This window comes from Oncorhynchus nerka, linkage group LG16 (genome assembly GCF_034236695.1).
Source record: "Oncorhynchus nerka isolate Pitt River linkage group LG16, Oner_Uvic_2.0, whole genome shotgun sequence".
NCBI lineage: Eukaryota > Metazoa > Chordata > Actinopteri > Salmoniformes > Salmonidae > Oncorhynchus > Oncorhynchus nerka.
In genome coordinates this window covers 36250890-36268300 of record NC_088411.1, presented here as the reverse complement: position 1 = coordinate 36268300, position 17411 = coordinate 36250890, and the positions used below count along the sequence as shown (strand labels likewise).

The 17411-nt window shown below is 43.9% G+C and overlaps 1 protein-coding gene across 1 annotated transcript in view; it reads right to left on the bottom strand.

Annotated features, from left to right (window-relative positions):
* Positions 1-17154, bottom strand: part of LOC115144448 (Na(+)/H(+) exchange regulatory cofactor NHE-RF1-like) — a 32817-nt gene extending 15663 nt beyond the window's left edge. The window contains exon 1 of the mRNA XM_029685501.2: positions 16447-17154. Coding sequence (XP_029541361.1) covers positions 16447-16884 — 438 coding nt within the window. The 5' untranslated portion in view covers positions 16885-17154. The remainder of the gene's footprint in view (positions 1-16446) is intronic.
* Positions 17155-17411: the final 257 nt, after the last annotated feature.

The following is a 17411-nucleotide window of genomic DNA, read 5'->3' as shown; positions in this document are numbered from 1 at the left end:
GATCGCTAAATCAGCCCGGCCATTTACGGAGGGGGATTTCATCAAAAACTGCATGATTAAAGTTTGTGACGAAGTTTGCCCAGAAAAAAGGCAACTCTTTTTAAATGTGAGTCTGAGCAGAAACACCATTGCCGAGAGAGTAGACCAGTTGTCCATCAATCTAAAAGAGCAGCTTGTGAAAAAGGGAAAAGATTTTATTGCATATTCCTTGGCTGTGGATGAGAGCACCGACATTTCTGACATTGCCCAGTTGTCAATTTTCATCCGCGGAGTGGACTCCAACCTAAGCGTGACAGAGGAGTTTTTGGCTTTACGTCCTATGCATGGCACAACTACGGGGCATGATTTGTATGAAGAGGTGTCAAGATGTGTAAATGAGATGGAGCTGCCTTGGGAAAAACTCGTGGGTTTGACAACCGACGGAGCACCTGCGATGTGTGGACACAGGAGCGGACTGGTGGCGAAGATACGGGAAAAGATGCAAGAGGAAAACGCGACAGGTGAGCTGACAGCTTATCATTGTATCATACACCAGGAAGCGTTGTGCGGTAAAGCCTTGAAAATGGAGCATGTAATGAGCATCATCACGCGCACAGTTAACTTTATCAGAGCCAAAGGTTTGAATCACCGCCAGTTCAAGGCATTTCTGACGGAGTTAGAAACGGAGCATGGTGATTTGCCTTATCACACAGAGGTGCGATGGCTAAGCCAGGAAAGGTGCTTCAAAGATGTTTCGAGCTTCGTGAGGAGATTTGTCTGTTCTTGGACAGCAAAGGGAAAGACACAACACAACTCCGAGACGAAATGTTTCTGTGTGAAATGGCTTTTCTGTGTGACATTACGAGTCATCTGAATGCAATAAACTTGCAGCTGCAGGGTCGGGATCGTGTCATCTCTGATATGTACAGTACAGTGAAGGCATTTAAAACCAAACTGACTCTGTGGGAGACGCAGATGCGGAAAGAAAATTTGAGCCACTTTCCCAGCTGCCAGACCATGAAAGAGAAGCTCTCTACCAGTGCGTTCCCGAGCACACAGTTGGCTGATAAAATAGGTATGCTTGCCGCTGACTTTCGACGCCGATTTGCTGACTTTGAAGCACAAAAAAGCAGGTTGGAACTGCTCGGTAACCCATTTGCTGTTGACGTGGAAAGCTCACCACCAAACCTCCAAATGGAGTTGATTGACCTCCAATGCAATGATGCACTGAGGGCAAAATATGCGGCAGTGGGTGCTGCGGAGTTCGCCCGTTCCTCCCGGCACAATGCCCCAGCTGCGCATCCAGGCTGCTCAAACGTTGTCTATGTTTGGCAGCACATACCTGTGTGAACAACTGTTTTCTTTGATGAACCTGAACAAAACATCACACAGAAGTCGACTTACTGCTGAACACCTCCACTCAATTCTGAGGATTTCTTCAGCTCAGAGCCTTACCCCGAACATTGATGAACTTGTGGAAAAGATGGGACACCACCAAGTATCACCCTCAACCTCAAACAAGTGAACATTACTGTGCAATCACATATTTAGAGTTTTTACTCAGTTCAAGTTTAAAAGTTAAAATTTAATATTTGTTTTCACTGCATGTTACTTCTCCTTAAACAAAGTGTTGTTTTTGATTAATAGATTTTTGCACTTTATTTTTTTGTATTTCAATCCAATTATATTTTAAAAATATTTCAGTTGAGTGGATGATAGAAAATTGCTATTATTGTTTTTTCTTTGAAGTAAATTTAGCCCACTTTTGCTAAAATAGAAAATATAGTCTACTGATGGTGCCTTGAATACCGGTTTCTTTCATTTAATGTTCATGTTATGGGGATATTTATATAAAGGAAATTTGTCTTTTGTGTCTGTTGAAAATTAAAGATTACTGACAGAGCCATAAGAAAATATTGCTTTATTTATCTGATCATATTGTAATATATTTGTTAGGTTTTCAGTAGGTTCAATTAGGTTCACTAGACTATATGCGTCATTTAAAAATTTTTCAATGAACATTCGAACAGTCCGGCCCTCGTCTTGTAGCTGATTTTTTTATTTGGCCCTCCGTCCATTTGACTTTGACACCCCTGCTTTAAGGGGTGGATCGGCTTTAATATTGCGGATTGATTGTTGCTTCCATCAATGTAATTGTCTGCATCATTTCCAATCAGCAAAAATAGAAACGTCCCTTTTTCAGGACCCTGTCTTTCAAAGATCATTTGTAAAAATCCAAATAACTTCACAGATCTTCATTGTAAAGTGTTTAAACACTGTTCTCATGCTTGTTCAATGAACCATAAACAATTAATGAACATGAACCTGTGGACCGGTCGTTAAGACATTAACAGCTTACAGAAGGTAGGCAATTAAGGTCACAGTTATGAAAACTTAGGACACTAGAGGCCTTTCTACTGACTCTGAAAAACACCAAAAGAAAGATGCCCAGGGTCAATGCTCATCTGTGTGGACGTGCCTTAGGCATCCTGCCAGTAGGCATGAGGACTGCAGATGTGGCCAGGGCAATAAATTGCAATGTCCGTACTGTGAGAAACCTAAGACAGCGCTATAGGGAGACAGGACGGATGGCTGAGAGAGGCTGGACTGAGGGCTTGTAGGCCTGTTGTAAGGCAGGTCCTCACCAGACATCACCGGCAACAACGTCGCCTATGCGCACAAACCCACTGTCTCCAGACCAGAACAAGACTGGCAAAAAGTGCTCTTCACTGACGAGTCGCGGTTTTGTCTCACCAGGGGTGATGGTCGGATTCGCATTTATCGTAGAAGGAATTAGCGTTACACCAAGGCCTGTTCTCTGGAGCGGGATCAATTTGGAGGTGGGGGGTCCGTCATGGTCTGGGGCAGTGTGTCACAGCAGCATCGGACTGAGCTTGTTGAGATTGCCTGCAATGACAACGCTGTGTGTTACTGGGAAGACATCCTCCCTCATGTGGTACTCTTCCTGCAGGCTAAATATTTACACATTTGCTGTCCTGGGGCTCTGTGGGGTCTGTTTGTGGACAGAGCCCCAGGACCAGCTTGCTTAGGGGACTCCTCTCCATGTTAGTCTTTCTGTAGGTGTTGGCTTTGTTATGGAAGGTTTGGGAATCGCTTCCTTTTAGGTGGTTGTAAAATTTAACGACTCTTTTCTGGATTTTGATAATTAGTGGGTATCGGCCTAATTCTGCTCTGCATGCATTATTAAATGTTTTACGTTGTACACAGGGGATATTTTTTCAAAATTCTGCATGCAGTCTCAATTTGAGATGCAGTCTCAATCTGTCCCATTGTGCGTTTTCTTCCCTTGTCTCAGCTCGTTCACAGCTTTGTGGAAGTTAACGTGGCGCTGATGTTTAGGCCAAGGCATGTATAGTTTTGTGCTCTAGAGCAACGGTGTCTAGATGGAATTTGTATCTCGCTCTCTCAACCGCAGAGCAAATACTGGGTAAGGTAGTAGACCTACTGCTAACAGGAAGTCTTGGAGGCTGTCAAAATGACAACCTCAATTCCTTCATAATACTAATGGGCGTGTGCACACGCAACTGCCTTATCCTTACTAATAAAGATTAGCATATCTGCATAGCACCGCCTAGCTTACATGTGGAAACTAAAAGCCTGTAAAAACTGGACTTTCTTTTGCACATAACATTCCTTGGTCCTGCATCTCAAAGGTTAATGTTTTTACAGCTCCCTACAGAAAGACTGTGATATCCAAATTGGTAGTTACAGTCTTGTCCCATCGCCGCAACTCCCGAACAGACTCGGTAGAGGAGAAGGTTGAGAGCCATGCGTTATCCAAAACACGATCCTGCCAAGCCGCACTGCATCTTGACACACTGATTGCTTAACTCGGAAGCCAGCCGCACCAATGGCGACCCACACAACTGGTGACCCCCACAATGAGTCACTAGAGCGCAATGGGACAAGGACATCCCGGCCGGCCAAACCCTCCCCTAATCCGGACAACCCTGGGTCCATTAATGTGCGCTGCCTCATGAGTCACTCGGTCGCAGCCAGCTGAGACACAGCCCGGGATCGAACCCGGGTCTGTAAGTGACGCCTCTAGACCGCTGCACCACTCAGGAGACCCCCCACAAAAAGTTGCCATACAAAATATAAAAATTGTTGAAGAAGAGATGGATATCTAGTGGCATTCGATAGTAAACCAAAACATTTAGTCCATCCTTGAGGAATGAGGGTGTTTTATTGGAGTGTGAAATTAAAAATATATATTTCACCCTTATTTTACCAGTTAAGAGTTTGTGTGAAACCCTTGAACTTAGAGCTGCACTTTTGTCTTGCACAGACACCTAGAGATAATCATCAACTGGAGAAACAGCTAGCGCTGCAAATTCAATCAGATCTGTCAACACAGGACAGGCTGAAGAGAGATGGGCTGATAGCAGTAGACTAGTTACAGGGTCAAGTTAAGACACAGGTTTCATCCCAAATGGCATCCTATTCTCTATATAGTGCACTACTTCTAACTAGGGCCCATAGGGCACTGTGTAGGTAACAGAGTGCCATTTGGGGGTCACCCATAGGAAGATCCTAGCTTCACCAACAATATTGCAACACACTGGATGAACACAGTAACTAGACACAGCAGTCGGTCATCCAAAAACACATTATCTGATAGCACCTGATAACATCTCATTATAGAGCAATGATTGGGCCTGTGTTTGAACATGAATAGTGAGTCAGCATCAACGCATCTGCCGGGCGGACAGACCGATGGGTGTGGTAGGTATGGAGGACTGGCTGTGTATGCGTGTGTCAATCCTTTTTAGATAGGAGACCGGTGTGGGGCATGGGATAATGGTTGATTGAATGTCAACAGAGCAGTGCTGTTGTTTATAGAGGGGCCTTTCACCTCTGCTCTGGTCAAAAGTTACAACATAACGCGGCAAACAAGAACACCCCATGGCTGAGCTACATGACCACAACATTACCATGGCATCACATCAGTCTCCCGCTCTGTCGCTCTCTGACACCAAGACTGAAGTTTACCAGAGAAAGAGGCTTTTGTGAAAGAACTCCATATAGACACGTTTTATTATAAGATATAATAATAATATGAACTGCCATCAACTTCATCTTCCTTTAAGGTTTCTGTTTAGAACCATGAACAATCTTCCCTCGTCTTCCTTTGTCATGACTCATTTCTGATCTGCTTACCCACACAGTCAGAGAGTTGTGTTCTCTGACAATATAAATGACTTCCATCTCCTCCGTCTACCAACCAGCAGAACAAACACTAGCTGTCTCACATATTTTCTTTCCTGTTCTGGTTGTTCTAGTCTGGTACTGTCGTCAACGGTGACAGTGCTGTCTGGCCTGGTGCCATGGCAACACACAGGACGTGGTTTCCTCAGATAGACTGATGATACAGCACCACCCTAAACCTCAGATACCGGTAGCTACATGGCTCTTCATGAACGAATTGTCTTTATACAGGGTTCTGAGTTGGCTTCCAACCTGTAGAGAATATAATGAAGATTGACTCAAACGGTAGTCTGGACAGTCCGATACAACGGTAAGGCATCCCCTATGGACCAAAGCATCTCTAGCAAGCATCATAGTAAGACTTACACCATGGCCTAACCTACTGTGCTCTCTACTGGGCCTGGAATCTCTGCACAGCTATACCAGCAAACCACAGGCCTCTTGACACACACACACAGTGTAGAAGCTCAACTTAGCTGTGTTAGTTCTGCATGATTACAGAGGAGGAGCATACAGAGCCTGAAGCTCAGAGACAAAGCATCGCTCATAACAGAGAATCAATTCACTCATAATTACATGTAGAAGCTGAATGCAGTTCTCAACCCTGTCATGTTATCAGAAGTCCTTTTTCCAGGTTTGTTCACAGGGTTTTTTCCCGGCTGTTTAAGATCTCACAGCCTCATCACCATTAAACGGATGTGTTAAAACTGCTGTATTCACGGTCTTTATCTCTAGTAGAGGGAGAACCAGTCAGACAGCCTGGGTTAATGGAAGGGTGCTTAAAATGGAGGGCCTCAAAGTTTAATAACAAAACACACACCATTACACAAATCAATGAGTAATACAATCACATGATTTGAGGTCGTTATATGAGTAAGCCAACAGCCTGGGAGGAAAGAGTCGAGCTAGGGCTGGGCGATAAATCAATAATTATCGAGGTAATTACTTCCCTCAATAACGATATAAAAACGTATAGATTCATTTTCGATAATGTCGACGTAGAATAATTAGGTACGGCAGTCCATTTGACCTCTGACGCAGCAGGAACGTGCAGAGAAGTGACAATACGCACATGGAGAGGTACACGCCCACTAAAAACCACTTAGCACCTCGAGTGATGTAGGATCCATTATTAACAAGGAAATGAGTGATGGAGGAGCCATTATTAACCAGGAAATGAGTGATGGAGGAGCTATTATTAACCACAAAATGAGTGATGTGGGCGAAAACAGTGGCAGTGATAGCCATGGAGAAGGAGCAGCTTCCAGGGAAGAAATTATTCATGAAAATGGTTAAACTGTCATTTGGAAGCGGTTTGGCTTTTTGAAGTCCGACAAAGAGCAGAGCAATGCTCAGTGTAACATTTTGGCTACGACAGGTGGCTACCAAGTCTGGTAATAAGACAAACCCTTTTCAACATCTGAAGCAAAAATCACTCTCTGGAACATGCAGGAAGTTTGAGTTTGAGCCACGGTGTTGATCAACGCCCCTCAAGCACCAGTCAATCTAGGGATGTTTGAGCCACGGTGTTGATCAACGCCCCTCAAGCACCAGTCAATCTAGGGATGTTTGCCCGAAGCAGTCAACACTGACAGAGTTTATGCCCTACAAGCAAACATCGAAAAGACAAAAGACATCACAAATGCTATTATGCATTGCATTGCTAAGGACATGCTACCAAATAGCACAGTCGAAAAGGAAGGTTCGATCTAGCAACCTTTCGGTTACTGGCCCTAACCACTAGGCTACGTGCCTAGTGGTTTGTTCAGGCATTAGGCAATATTGAGTCTGAAGCAGATATGCACATTTTAAACACTATTTGATTAATATCATGATAACTATCGTTATCGAATGAAAAAAATATATAGATATCGTGATAATTGATTTGCCATATCACCCAGACCTACTTTGAGCCATAAGGTATTGATCTTCACAAACTATGTTGGCAGTCAGCCCAGTGTGTGTGTGTGTGTGTGTGTGTCACTGAGTAAACAACCCAGAGCAGCAAAGAGCTCTGTGAGATGTCAAGATCATCCAAGGGCTTGTGAGTACTAGTTGTTATGGTGACCCAAATCAGGATCTCCGTGGTAACAGATTAGACAGTGTGGCAAATCTGTGTCGCCTTGACAATAGAAGACGAGACAGGACTAAGAGGTGGGGAAAGCGGGGGTCTGAATCAAGTTCAACTTCACTGCAACACATTGAAATGCATCGCTAACACTGTAAGACTCCTTGTGCTATTAAGGAAATGTATGTGACAGAGTCTCTCCCGTACCCTTGTATACTTTTTAGCCAGCAGTTCTGAATGTAGCGCTCACGGGCCAAAATTGGTCCCTGAAAATTGCATACTACGTCACATTCTATAATATGTGCACCACATCATTGCCCCCCCCCCCCGCCTCTTGCTAGCTGTCACTCAAATGGCCTGAAGCTCATTGGTTGAACTCAAATTGCTAGAGGACTGGCCCACGTGGGTGAAAAATGTAGGGAAAAACAAAAGGCACAGCACAGCTTCCAGAAAAACAGTCGCTTTCAAACTAAGGATTTCATGGCTAATTGAGGTAAAACAGTAATTCTGCTCATAGATTATGCATGTTCATAAACTGGGTGGTTCGAGACCTGAATGCTGATTGGCTAACTCTATTGCCCTTACATATACCAATGACGTGTTATATGAGACCATATACCACAGGTATGACAAAACATTTTTACTGCTCTAATTACATTGGTAACCAGTTTATAATAGCAATAAGGCACCTCAGGGGTTTGTGAAATATGGCCAATATACCACAGCTAAGGGCTGTATCCAGGCACTCCGCGTTGTGCGTAAGAACAGCCCTTAGCCGTAGTATATTGGCCGTATACCACAAACCCCCAAGGTGCATTATTACTTAAATGAACACATTGATACATCCAGCCCAAAAGGGTTTTAAATACTTAGTCGCCAAAACTGTCTTTAATACAATGTTGTAACAATGCTATAACTGCAGTAATAAAAAGTGTAGTTACATAGGGATAAGGGCAACTCAATGGCACTACACCCAGATCAATGGAGAAGAACAACACCCACGATTATGTGATGAGAGCCGTTTTGAAATCTCACATTGAACAAGGTTATACCCATAGAGTACTACTTTTGACCAGAGCTTAATATGCCCTGGTCAAAAGTAGTGCACTAAATGAGTACTGTAATAGGGTATCATTTGGGACGCTACCTAAGACTAACACCAAGGTTATATAGTTATATTATAGACAGTCAGACTGACGTCTAACTAAGGTTCTCCAGTACAGACTGACGTCTAACTAAGGTTCTCCAGTACAGACTGACGTCTAACTAAGGTTCTCCAGTACAGACTGACGTCTAACTAAGGTTCTCCAGTACAGACTGACGTCTAACTAAGGTTCTCCAGTACAGACTGACGTCTAACTAAGGTTCTCCAGTACAGACTGACGTCTAACTAAGGTTCTCCAGTACAGACTGACGTCTAACTAAGGTTCTCCAGTACAGACTGGGGCTGCGTCTCAAATGGCACCAGATTTGCTATATAGCAGAGTGCACTACTTTTGATGGCTCTGGTTAGAAGTAGTGCACTATGTAGGGAATAGGGTGGCATTTGTGACGTACACTGGGAGGAGGCAGTGTACTCAGGATGAAGGAAGGACACCAAGATGTTTCAGGGAAAAAAATAACTAGTAAATACCTGTAAAAGAGTAGCCAGAGATTGCCTACTGCTACTGGGTAATGGTTAAAAGGTCAGGGTGAAGTTGAAGACATGGAATTCGCTTTGTGATTTTAGGACATAAGGCCATATTATTGGCCAAAGAAAGAGGGAGGAGAGAAAGAAAGGCTGTTTCACTGTCATCACTAACAGTCATTCCATCTTAACAGCTCTCTGAGTGTAACATTCTGCCCTCCAGGGACATTCCATCTTAACAGCTATCCGAGTGTAACATTCTGCCCTCCAGGGTCATTCCATCTTAACAGCTATCCGAGTGTAACATTCTGCCCTCCAGGGTCATTCCATCTTAACAGCTATCCGAGTGTAACATTCTGCCCTCCAGGGTCATTCCATCTTAACAGCTATCCGAGTGTAACATTCTGCCCTCCAGGGTCCAGGGTCATTCCATCTTCCATCTTAACAGCTATCCGAGTGTAACATTCTGCCCTCCAGGGTCATTCCATCTTAACAGCTATCCGAGTGTAACATTCTGCCCTCCAGGGTCATTCCATCTTAACAGCTATCCGAGTGTAACATTCTGCCCTCCAGGGTCATTCCATCTTAACAGCTATCCGAGTGTAACATTCTGCCCTCCAGGGTCATTCCATCTTAACAGCTATCCGAGTGTAACATTCTGCCCTCCAGGGTCATTCCATCTTAACAGCTATCCGAGTGTAACATTCTGCCCTCCAGGGTCATTCCATCTTAACAGCTATCCGAGTGTAACATTCTGCCCTCCAGGGTCATTCCATCTTAACAGCTATCCGAGTGTAACATTCTGCCCTCCAGGGTCATTCCATCTTAACAGCTATCCGAGTGTAACATTCTGCCCTCCAGGGTCATTCCATCTTAACAGCTATCCGAGTGTAACATTCTGCCCTCCAGGGTCATTCCATCTTAACAGCTCTCTGAGTGTAACATTCTGCCCTCCAGGGTCATTCCATCTTAACAGCTATCCGAGTGTAACATTCTGCCCTCCAGGGTCATTCCATCTTAACAGCTATCCGAGTAGGGTGTCCAATCAAAAACATAATAATAATCCTCTAAATGAATTATCCTGTGAAGATAATGCTTTAAGGAAAAAGAATGGACAAAGCGCATGTCTCTATCATAATCCGTTCCAACGTTATTGGAGTTTTCACCACTTGTAGGATGGCCAGAATTAGGATGACTTAAATCAATGGAGGCCAGATGGGGAATTTTTTTTAAACTAAAATTGCATCACATCAACTAGGCTGGATTCTATGTAAGAATTAAGGCTACCTGACAGGCTCACTTTCCTGTTAAACTAGTCATCTTTCTCCTCAAATCCAGAGGACATAAAACATTAGAGGTAAGATGGATATCGATTGAAACTTAGTGTTTTCATATTTTTACACTTAATTCAGCTTGTGTCATTTTAATTTTGCCTTTTACGACCAACAGAAACAACGCTAAAGATGAGTACCATGTCATCAGAGCTCTGTGCTTATTATCAGATGTATTAGGTTACGAAATCAGACTTTTTAGATATAAAGTTAATCATATGTTACGAGAAAGACTCCACAACATAACAATCATATTTGTCTTGGTAAAATGTATTTTATAACATAAATGTAATCACCAAAGCGTGTTTTCACCCATTCTGGTCAGAGTGGTTAGACACCCTACTCTGAGTGTAACAGTCTGCCTTCCAGGACCTTACTCCATCTTACTAGAACTAATGAGTGCCGGTCTTTGAGGGTTTTTCCTTTCAAAAAGGCTAACCGCTGGTTAATCCCTCAAGGCTCTCTCACACACACACACACACACACACACACACACAAACTGGTTGAGTACGAGATCATTATGAGTGTTTGTGGTGAGAAAGGGGTAAGGTATTTCAGGCTCAGCCTCCTTAGAGAGGCGTGAGAGTCCTCTTCGCTTTCCTCTCTGGCGCAGTCTCTCTTTTTCTCCTTTTCTCCCCAGACAAACACACCACAGACAATGCCTCATTCTGCTCCGCTGGGGTCTCCAGGGAAACCGAGATGGACACAGTCCTCCAAGGTGTTACTGGTCATAACTTCCATGTGGTCAACTTGACACCATTAATAAACACACTCAGTCTCTGTGCGTGTCCAAGCACAACTCCAACACCATCATTAAGTTTGCTGACGACAACAACGGTAGGGCCTGATCACCGACAACGATGAGACAGCCTAAAGGGAGGAGGTCAGAGACAACAACCTCTCCCTCAACGTGAGCAAGACAAAGAAGCTGATTGTGGACTACAGGAAAAGGAGGGCCGAACACGCCCCCATTCACATCGATGGGGCTGTAGTGAAGCAGGTCAGAGACAACAACCTCTCCCTCAACGTGAGCAAGACAAAGAAGCTGATCGTGGACTACAGGAAAAGGAGGGCCGAACACACCCCCATTCTCATCGACGGGGCTGTAGTGGAGCAGGTCAGAGAGCTTCCATTTCCTTCATGTCCACAACACCAACAAACTATCATGGTCCAAACACACTAAGACAGTCCTGAAGAGGGGAAGACAACACCTATTCCCCATCCAGAGACTTAAAAGATTTGGCATGGGTCCCCAGATCCTTAAAAAGTTCTACAGATGCATCAGAGAGCATTCTGACCGGTTGCATCACTACCTGGTATGGTAACTGCTCAGCATCCGACCCAGTACATCACTGGGACCAAGCTTCCTGCCATCTAGGGCCTCCATACCAGGCGGTGTCCGAGGAAGGTCCAAAAAAAAATTGTCAAAGACTCAAGCTACCCTAGTCATATACTGTTCTCCCTGCTACAGCACAGCAAGCGGTACCGGAGCGCCAAGTCTAGGTCCAAAAGGCTCATTAACAGCTTCTACCCCCAAGCTGAACAATTAATAAAATGCCTACCCAGACTATATGCAGCTCTTTGAGGGCTTGCCAAGTGTAGTGTTGAGAGTCCAGGACGAGCTGTCTGTGCCTGGCTCTCAGTCCATATTAGACTATGGTTCTGTTCAGTAGGGCACACCCAACCGTAGCAAAAAGTTCAGAAACATCCTCATTTCAAAAACACTTTCGTCCTACTGGACACAAACCCCAAGTCCTGCCTCTCAGTCCATGGCTGATTCCCAAATGACACCATATTCCCTATATACCTGGGTAATCAGCAGCGCACCATGTAGACAATAGGGTGCCATTTGGGACGCAGTCCATATTAGACCAGTATCAGCCAGGTCCTGCCAAGTGTCCCATCAGGGAGGAATGCAGGAGGCTAGCAGGCAGCACCTTTGGAGAGATGAGGCCTTTGTGGCCCCTGTCACAAGCAGGCAGCACCGTGAGAGAGACGAGGCCTTTCTGTGGCCCCCGTCACAAGCAGGCAGCACCGTGAGAGAGGCGAGGCCTTTCTGTGGCCCCAGTCACAAGCAGGCAGCACCGTGAGAGAGACGATGCCTTTCTGTGGCCCCCGTCACAAGCAGGCAGCACCGTGAGAGAGGCGAGGCCTTTCTGTGGCCCCCGTCACAAGCAGGCAGCACCGTGAGAGAGACGAGGCCTTTCTGTGGCCCCCGTCACAAGCAGGCAGCACCGTGAGAGAGACGAGGCCTTTCTGTGGCCCCCGTCACTTGAACCCAGAAGATTAGTGAAGGGTAGCAGTGCATTAGTGGTGGGAGACATGAGCTACATCCCAAATGGCACCGTATTCACTCCATAGCCACTACTCCCACATACCACCGTTTCGCTTTCCACTCAGTCTCTTAAAGGTAGGAACAGAATTCTGACCAGAGACAGAATATGACCGGAGACGATAAACAGAAACAGACCAATCGTGGTGACCAGACGAGGACACACTCCTTCCCTAAAGAAGCCGAATGAGTGAATAAGTAATAATATACACCGGATAGGTGCAAGGAGAGAGCGAGAAAGGACAGAGAGAGTTTGTCCTGTTCAGATCATGTGATAAGGAAACACTCAAAAAGGCCCTCGTTGAGACCTACTATTTAGGAGACCTTTCGTGTTCGTCTCAAATTGCCACACTTTACCCTACATGACTAGTGTGTCAATTGGTATGTAACCTATGGTTCAGGGGAAACACTAGCTACACATCAAGGCGAGGCCGATAGAGCGAGATCGGAATTTTTGTAATGTTCCATTTGTGTTGCCGTTGCACAATGGCTATAAATCAGAGGGCAGACCTTGCACTGTCTAACAAAGTTACATGAAGACGTTGTACATGTTCTGCCTAACTAACCGACCCCTACACACCCACGGATGAAATACCACATGAAAAAGTATTTCATAACCAGCAGTATGAGGCTGTGTGTTAGAGGGGTGGAGGCGTCTGTATGTTAGAGCTCAGCTATCACTTTCTCAGATAAAGGTTTTATTTTCTGATTAAATGAGGAATTCCTGATATTCCGACCTTAAGAAAACCAGGAGCACTCTGGCTTACAAATGGATCGGTAGACATTTTGTGCTGGTTCCATATTCAGAAAGCATCTCAGAGTACTAGTACTGATCTGGGATCATTTAAAACGCTTTTTATATTATATTGAATAAGATGACATGGAGGACCTGATCCTAGATGAGCATTCCTACTCTGAGATACTTTATGAATATGGCCCTTATTTCCTATGTTGTGTTGATCACATACCTTATTGAGACAATAAGCAGACAGGCGTCTCTAGTTCGATGGCCTGTTATAGAACATGATCTTTATGTGGTCTATTCAGTTCTCTCTGTAGCCCTGTACTGTACACTCACTGCCCTCGTCAGTCCCTGTATGGGTTGAACAATGCAGATTTGGTAGTGCCTAAATTGGAACTCAGTGGCTGTACAGTAACACACACGTGTGTGAATATGTGTATAAATAATACTACGTCAGAACTCAGTGCTGTATGGGATTCAACTGACAGCTGTTCTAAACGTGCGTACCACGCACAGCTAAAGATGACCCCTTCCCTCCCGCTAATTGAGCTACTTTTACAAATTAGTTTTGTTGTCTAACGCCTCGTTCACAATAAGTTACGCTAGATGTCATTCATTTCAATGGGGATGTCCACAACCGAGCGGAATCGCACTGCCCCCTTGCGGTTGAAGGCTCAGTTGGGAGTCAGACACTGCACACTTGGAATTTTTCCACACTTTGCGTAGTCTTCAGTACAGACAAAGTCTGTTGAAGAACAGGTAGTGACCAAAACCAAAAATGTTCATCTTCTCTGGTTTCGGTGATGGCTTTATGGGATAGCTAGCAACTTGTAAACAATGACCTTGTTTTTTATTATTATGGTGGAGGTTGCTAGGTATCTTCAACCTAGCCTAGCCTTTAGCTAGCTACTGTAGCTGTTCTGCAAGCTAGCTTGACTAGCTATAAAGTTAGTTTTAACTCTACTTGTTACGGTAACTAAACAAAACATGTTTTTTTTTAGCTATTACCGGAAACAATAAGTCTCCGGTCTTCAATGAAAAAGTCATATTTTGCGATCTGCCAAAATAAATGTGATCTCTGGTACACCTCCATCTTGCGTTAAAAACGCTAGACTTGTCCGCTCAGTAGCGGTGCAAGACTCCGTGAAGATGACCACATACAGCGTAATGAAATATATCACGGTGTGTACGGGGCATGAGAGAGCGGAATCTGTGTTCTGAAAGACGAGATGTTGTTTGACATCAAGGCGGTATTTATTAGAATCCTCAACAACCACAAACCTGTGAGTCTAAATGTGCACTTCACATTTCCATATTGAAAGCCTAACACTATGATTGGATTTTATAACTTAGCAAGTCATGTTGGAAATATAATAAGCTTTCAAAATGATGCCCACCTGACCCAAGTGGTTATTTATAATGGAATATTTCTGGATTGCCTAAACAACAACAGTAATTGTGTAAAGGGGGGATGCAGGGCTGTGTTCCAAACAAACTACAAATGTGTTTGCTTCAGTTCCTCAACGGCAAAGCTAGGAGAGATCAAAAAAGCACCTTATAGTTGAAGGCTCTTTCCTTGAGCCATAAAAGTACATTTAAATTCCGTATGAACTGTGCCCAGTCTGGAGAGGTGTGTCCAGTGGGGGTTCTAGACCATTTCAACAGGGGGGGGCCAAGCTGGGGCCAGTTGTACTGTTAGAGGGGCCAGTTACATTAAACGTTATTGTTGTCATCATTTTATTCACTACATTGCATTGCAGGCATTAGCAGGCAAAAGACCATGTTCATAATCATCATCGTTGCCACTGTCTAATAACAGATGTAAAAAAAGATAGCAAAAATGAGTTATGTAAAAATTATTTCATACTCCACATTTAGGGGGTCCAGAATTGTAGTCACGGGGGCACTCCCCCCCCCGAACCACCACTGTGTGTATCCACTTGGAGACACCAGTTAGAAATCATGCTCAAACTCGTAATAATTGTTTCTTATTTTGCACCTAAACCAAACTTTCCAAGAATATTCTTATTATGTAATTGAATGTATCCAGAGTATTTTCAATTTTTGTCAAGTACAGTCAATGTAAAATGCACATAAAATCAACAGTGTCATGTTTGAATTCAGTCATGTCAGGTGAACATTTGGTCTGAATTTCCCCATCTCCAAAGTCTTCTCTTTCAATTGCTACCATGGTCATGCATATCAATCAAATGTATTTGCTTTTTATATTTATTATTTTAAACATTCCAATTTGTCCCTATCCATAGGCCAATTTCCACAAGCATAAATGGTTAACAGAATATCTGCCCTGTAGGCAGGTGTCTGTTTAATGCTTCTATACACAATACAGGCGTACAATTAAAATTTTAAAAAGAGACAAAAGCAATTCTCAGCAAATGTCTAGAACATGACATATGGAGTTTAGGGTAGGATGTAGCCTAAGGTTTGGACACACCTACTCATTCAAGGGTTTTTCTTCATTTTTACTATTTTCTACATTGAAATGTAATAGTGAAAACTTCACAACTATGAACTAACACATATGGAATTATGTAGTAAACAAAAGTGTGACACAAATAAAAATATATTTGAGATTCTTCAAAGTAGCCACCCTTTGCCTTGACATCTTTGCACACTCTTGGCATTCTCTCAACCAGCTTCATGAGGTAGTAACCTGGAATGCATTTAAATTAACAGGTGTGCCTTGTTAAATTCCATAAATAAAATGATTTCCTTCTTAATGCGTTTGAGCCAATCAGTTGTATTGTCACAAGGTAGGGGTACTATACAGAAGATAGCCCTATTTGGTAAAAGACAGAGTCCATATTATGGCAAGAACAGCTCAAATAAGCAAAGATAAACAACAGTCAATCATTACTTTAAGACATGAAGGTCAGTCAATCCGAAAAATTTCAAGAACTTTGACAATGTAGAAAATAAAGAAAAATCCTTGAATGAGTAGGTGTGTCCAAACTTTTGACTGGTAATGTATATTGTTGTTCAAATGTGTTGACAGACAGTGGTTGACCCTGGTCAGCTCTCCAATACATCCCATGACTAGGCGTATGAAAATTGCCTCATAAAATGTAATATTCTGCGAAATGAATCTAGATAGGAAACTTCGGAAATCCCTTTTACCTTGGCGCTCACACTTAGCCTCTGTAGGGAGAAGTTTCCGTTCTCTGCCGATGTAGCAGTCGCCTCGCTCTCCGCTGCATCCCCATGGCCCGACTTGCTGCCCGGTAACGGGATGCCCTCCGTGACATACTCTTTACGGCACTCCAAGTTGTGCTTCTTCAGTACCTCCGCGGTCTCAGCGTCTACCACGATCAGCTCGAGGCTGCCCACGGTGGCTCGTATCCGGGCAACGACCTGCTGGTGGCTCTCGCCCTCCACACTGTCCCCGTTAACGAACGTCAGTCGATCCCCAGCGAAGAGACCGGCGGTGGCGGCAGGAGAGTCTGGTTCTACCAGTCGGATAAACTGTCCGGTCTTCCCTTTCTCACCGTGCAGATGGAAGCCGTAGCCATTCGAACCCTTTCCTAAAATACAACATCTAGGCCGGAGGTTTGACATAATGTTGCCGCTGATCAAATATTCTCACAGATAACGTCACAACAAAGAAAGTAAACGTGGACAACAAACAATCTCAGAAATTAAACTGACGGACTAACTACTTCTAACGACCGGTCGCTCTCACAGTTTACTTTCTGTCAAAACAGAACGTATTATTTCACTTGCGTCTCGGTAAGGTCCTCCTCGAAACTATGTTGCGATCTAGTAACTATTTGTGGAGTGCACGTAGTCAGACACACCCACAAAAGTACTCTTCCTTGTGTGCTCAAATCAACTGGGCTTTGTTTTTTAAGTTGATCTGAAGTTGATGGTGAAGGGTTCTAGTCTGACAGGTGACAAGACCAATCAGTAATCTCCTTTAGGAAAACGCTGTCGTTGAGTTTATCCGACAGCCAATGGACTGCCTTTAAATTTCCCTCTGAACAAAAGTGGGTGCCTACGCCAGAGCCATAAATGTATTTATTTCTAAATACGTGGCTCTGGCCTAGGCTATTACTTATCACATATCTAGATTCTAGAGACACTGT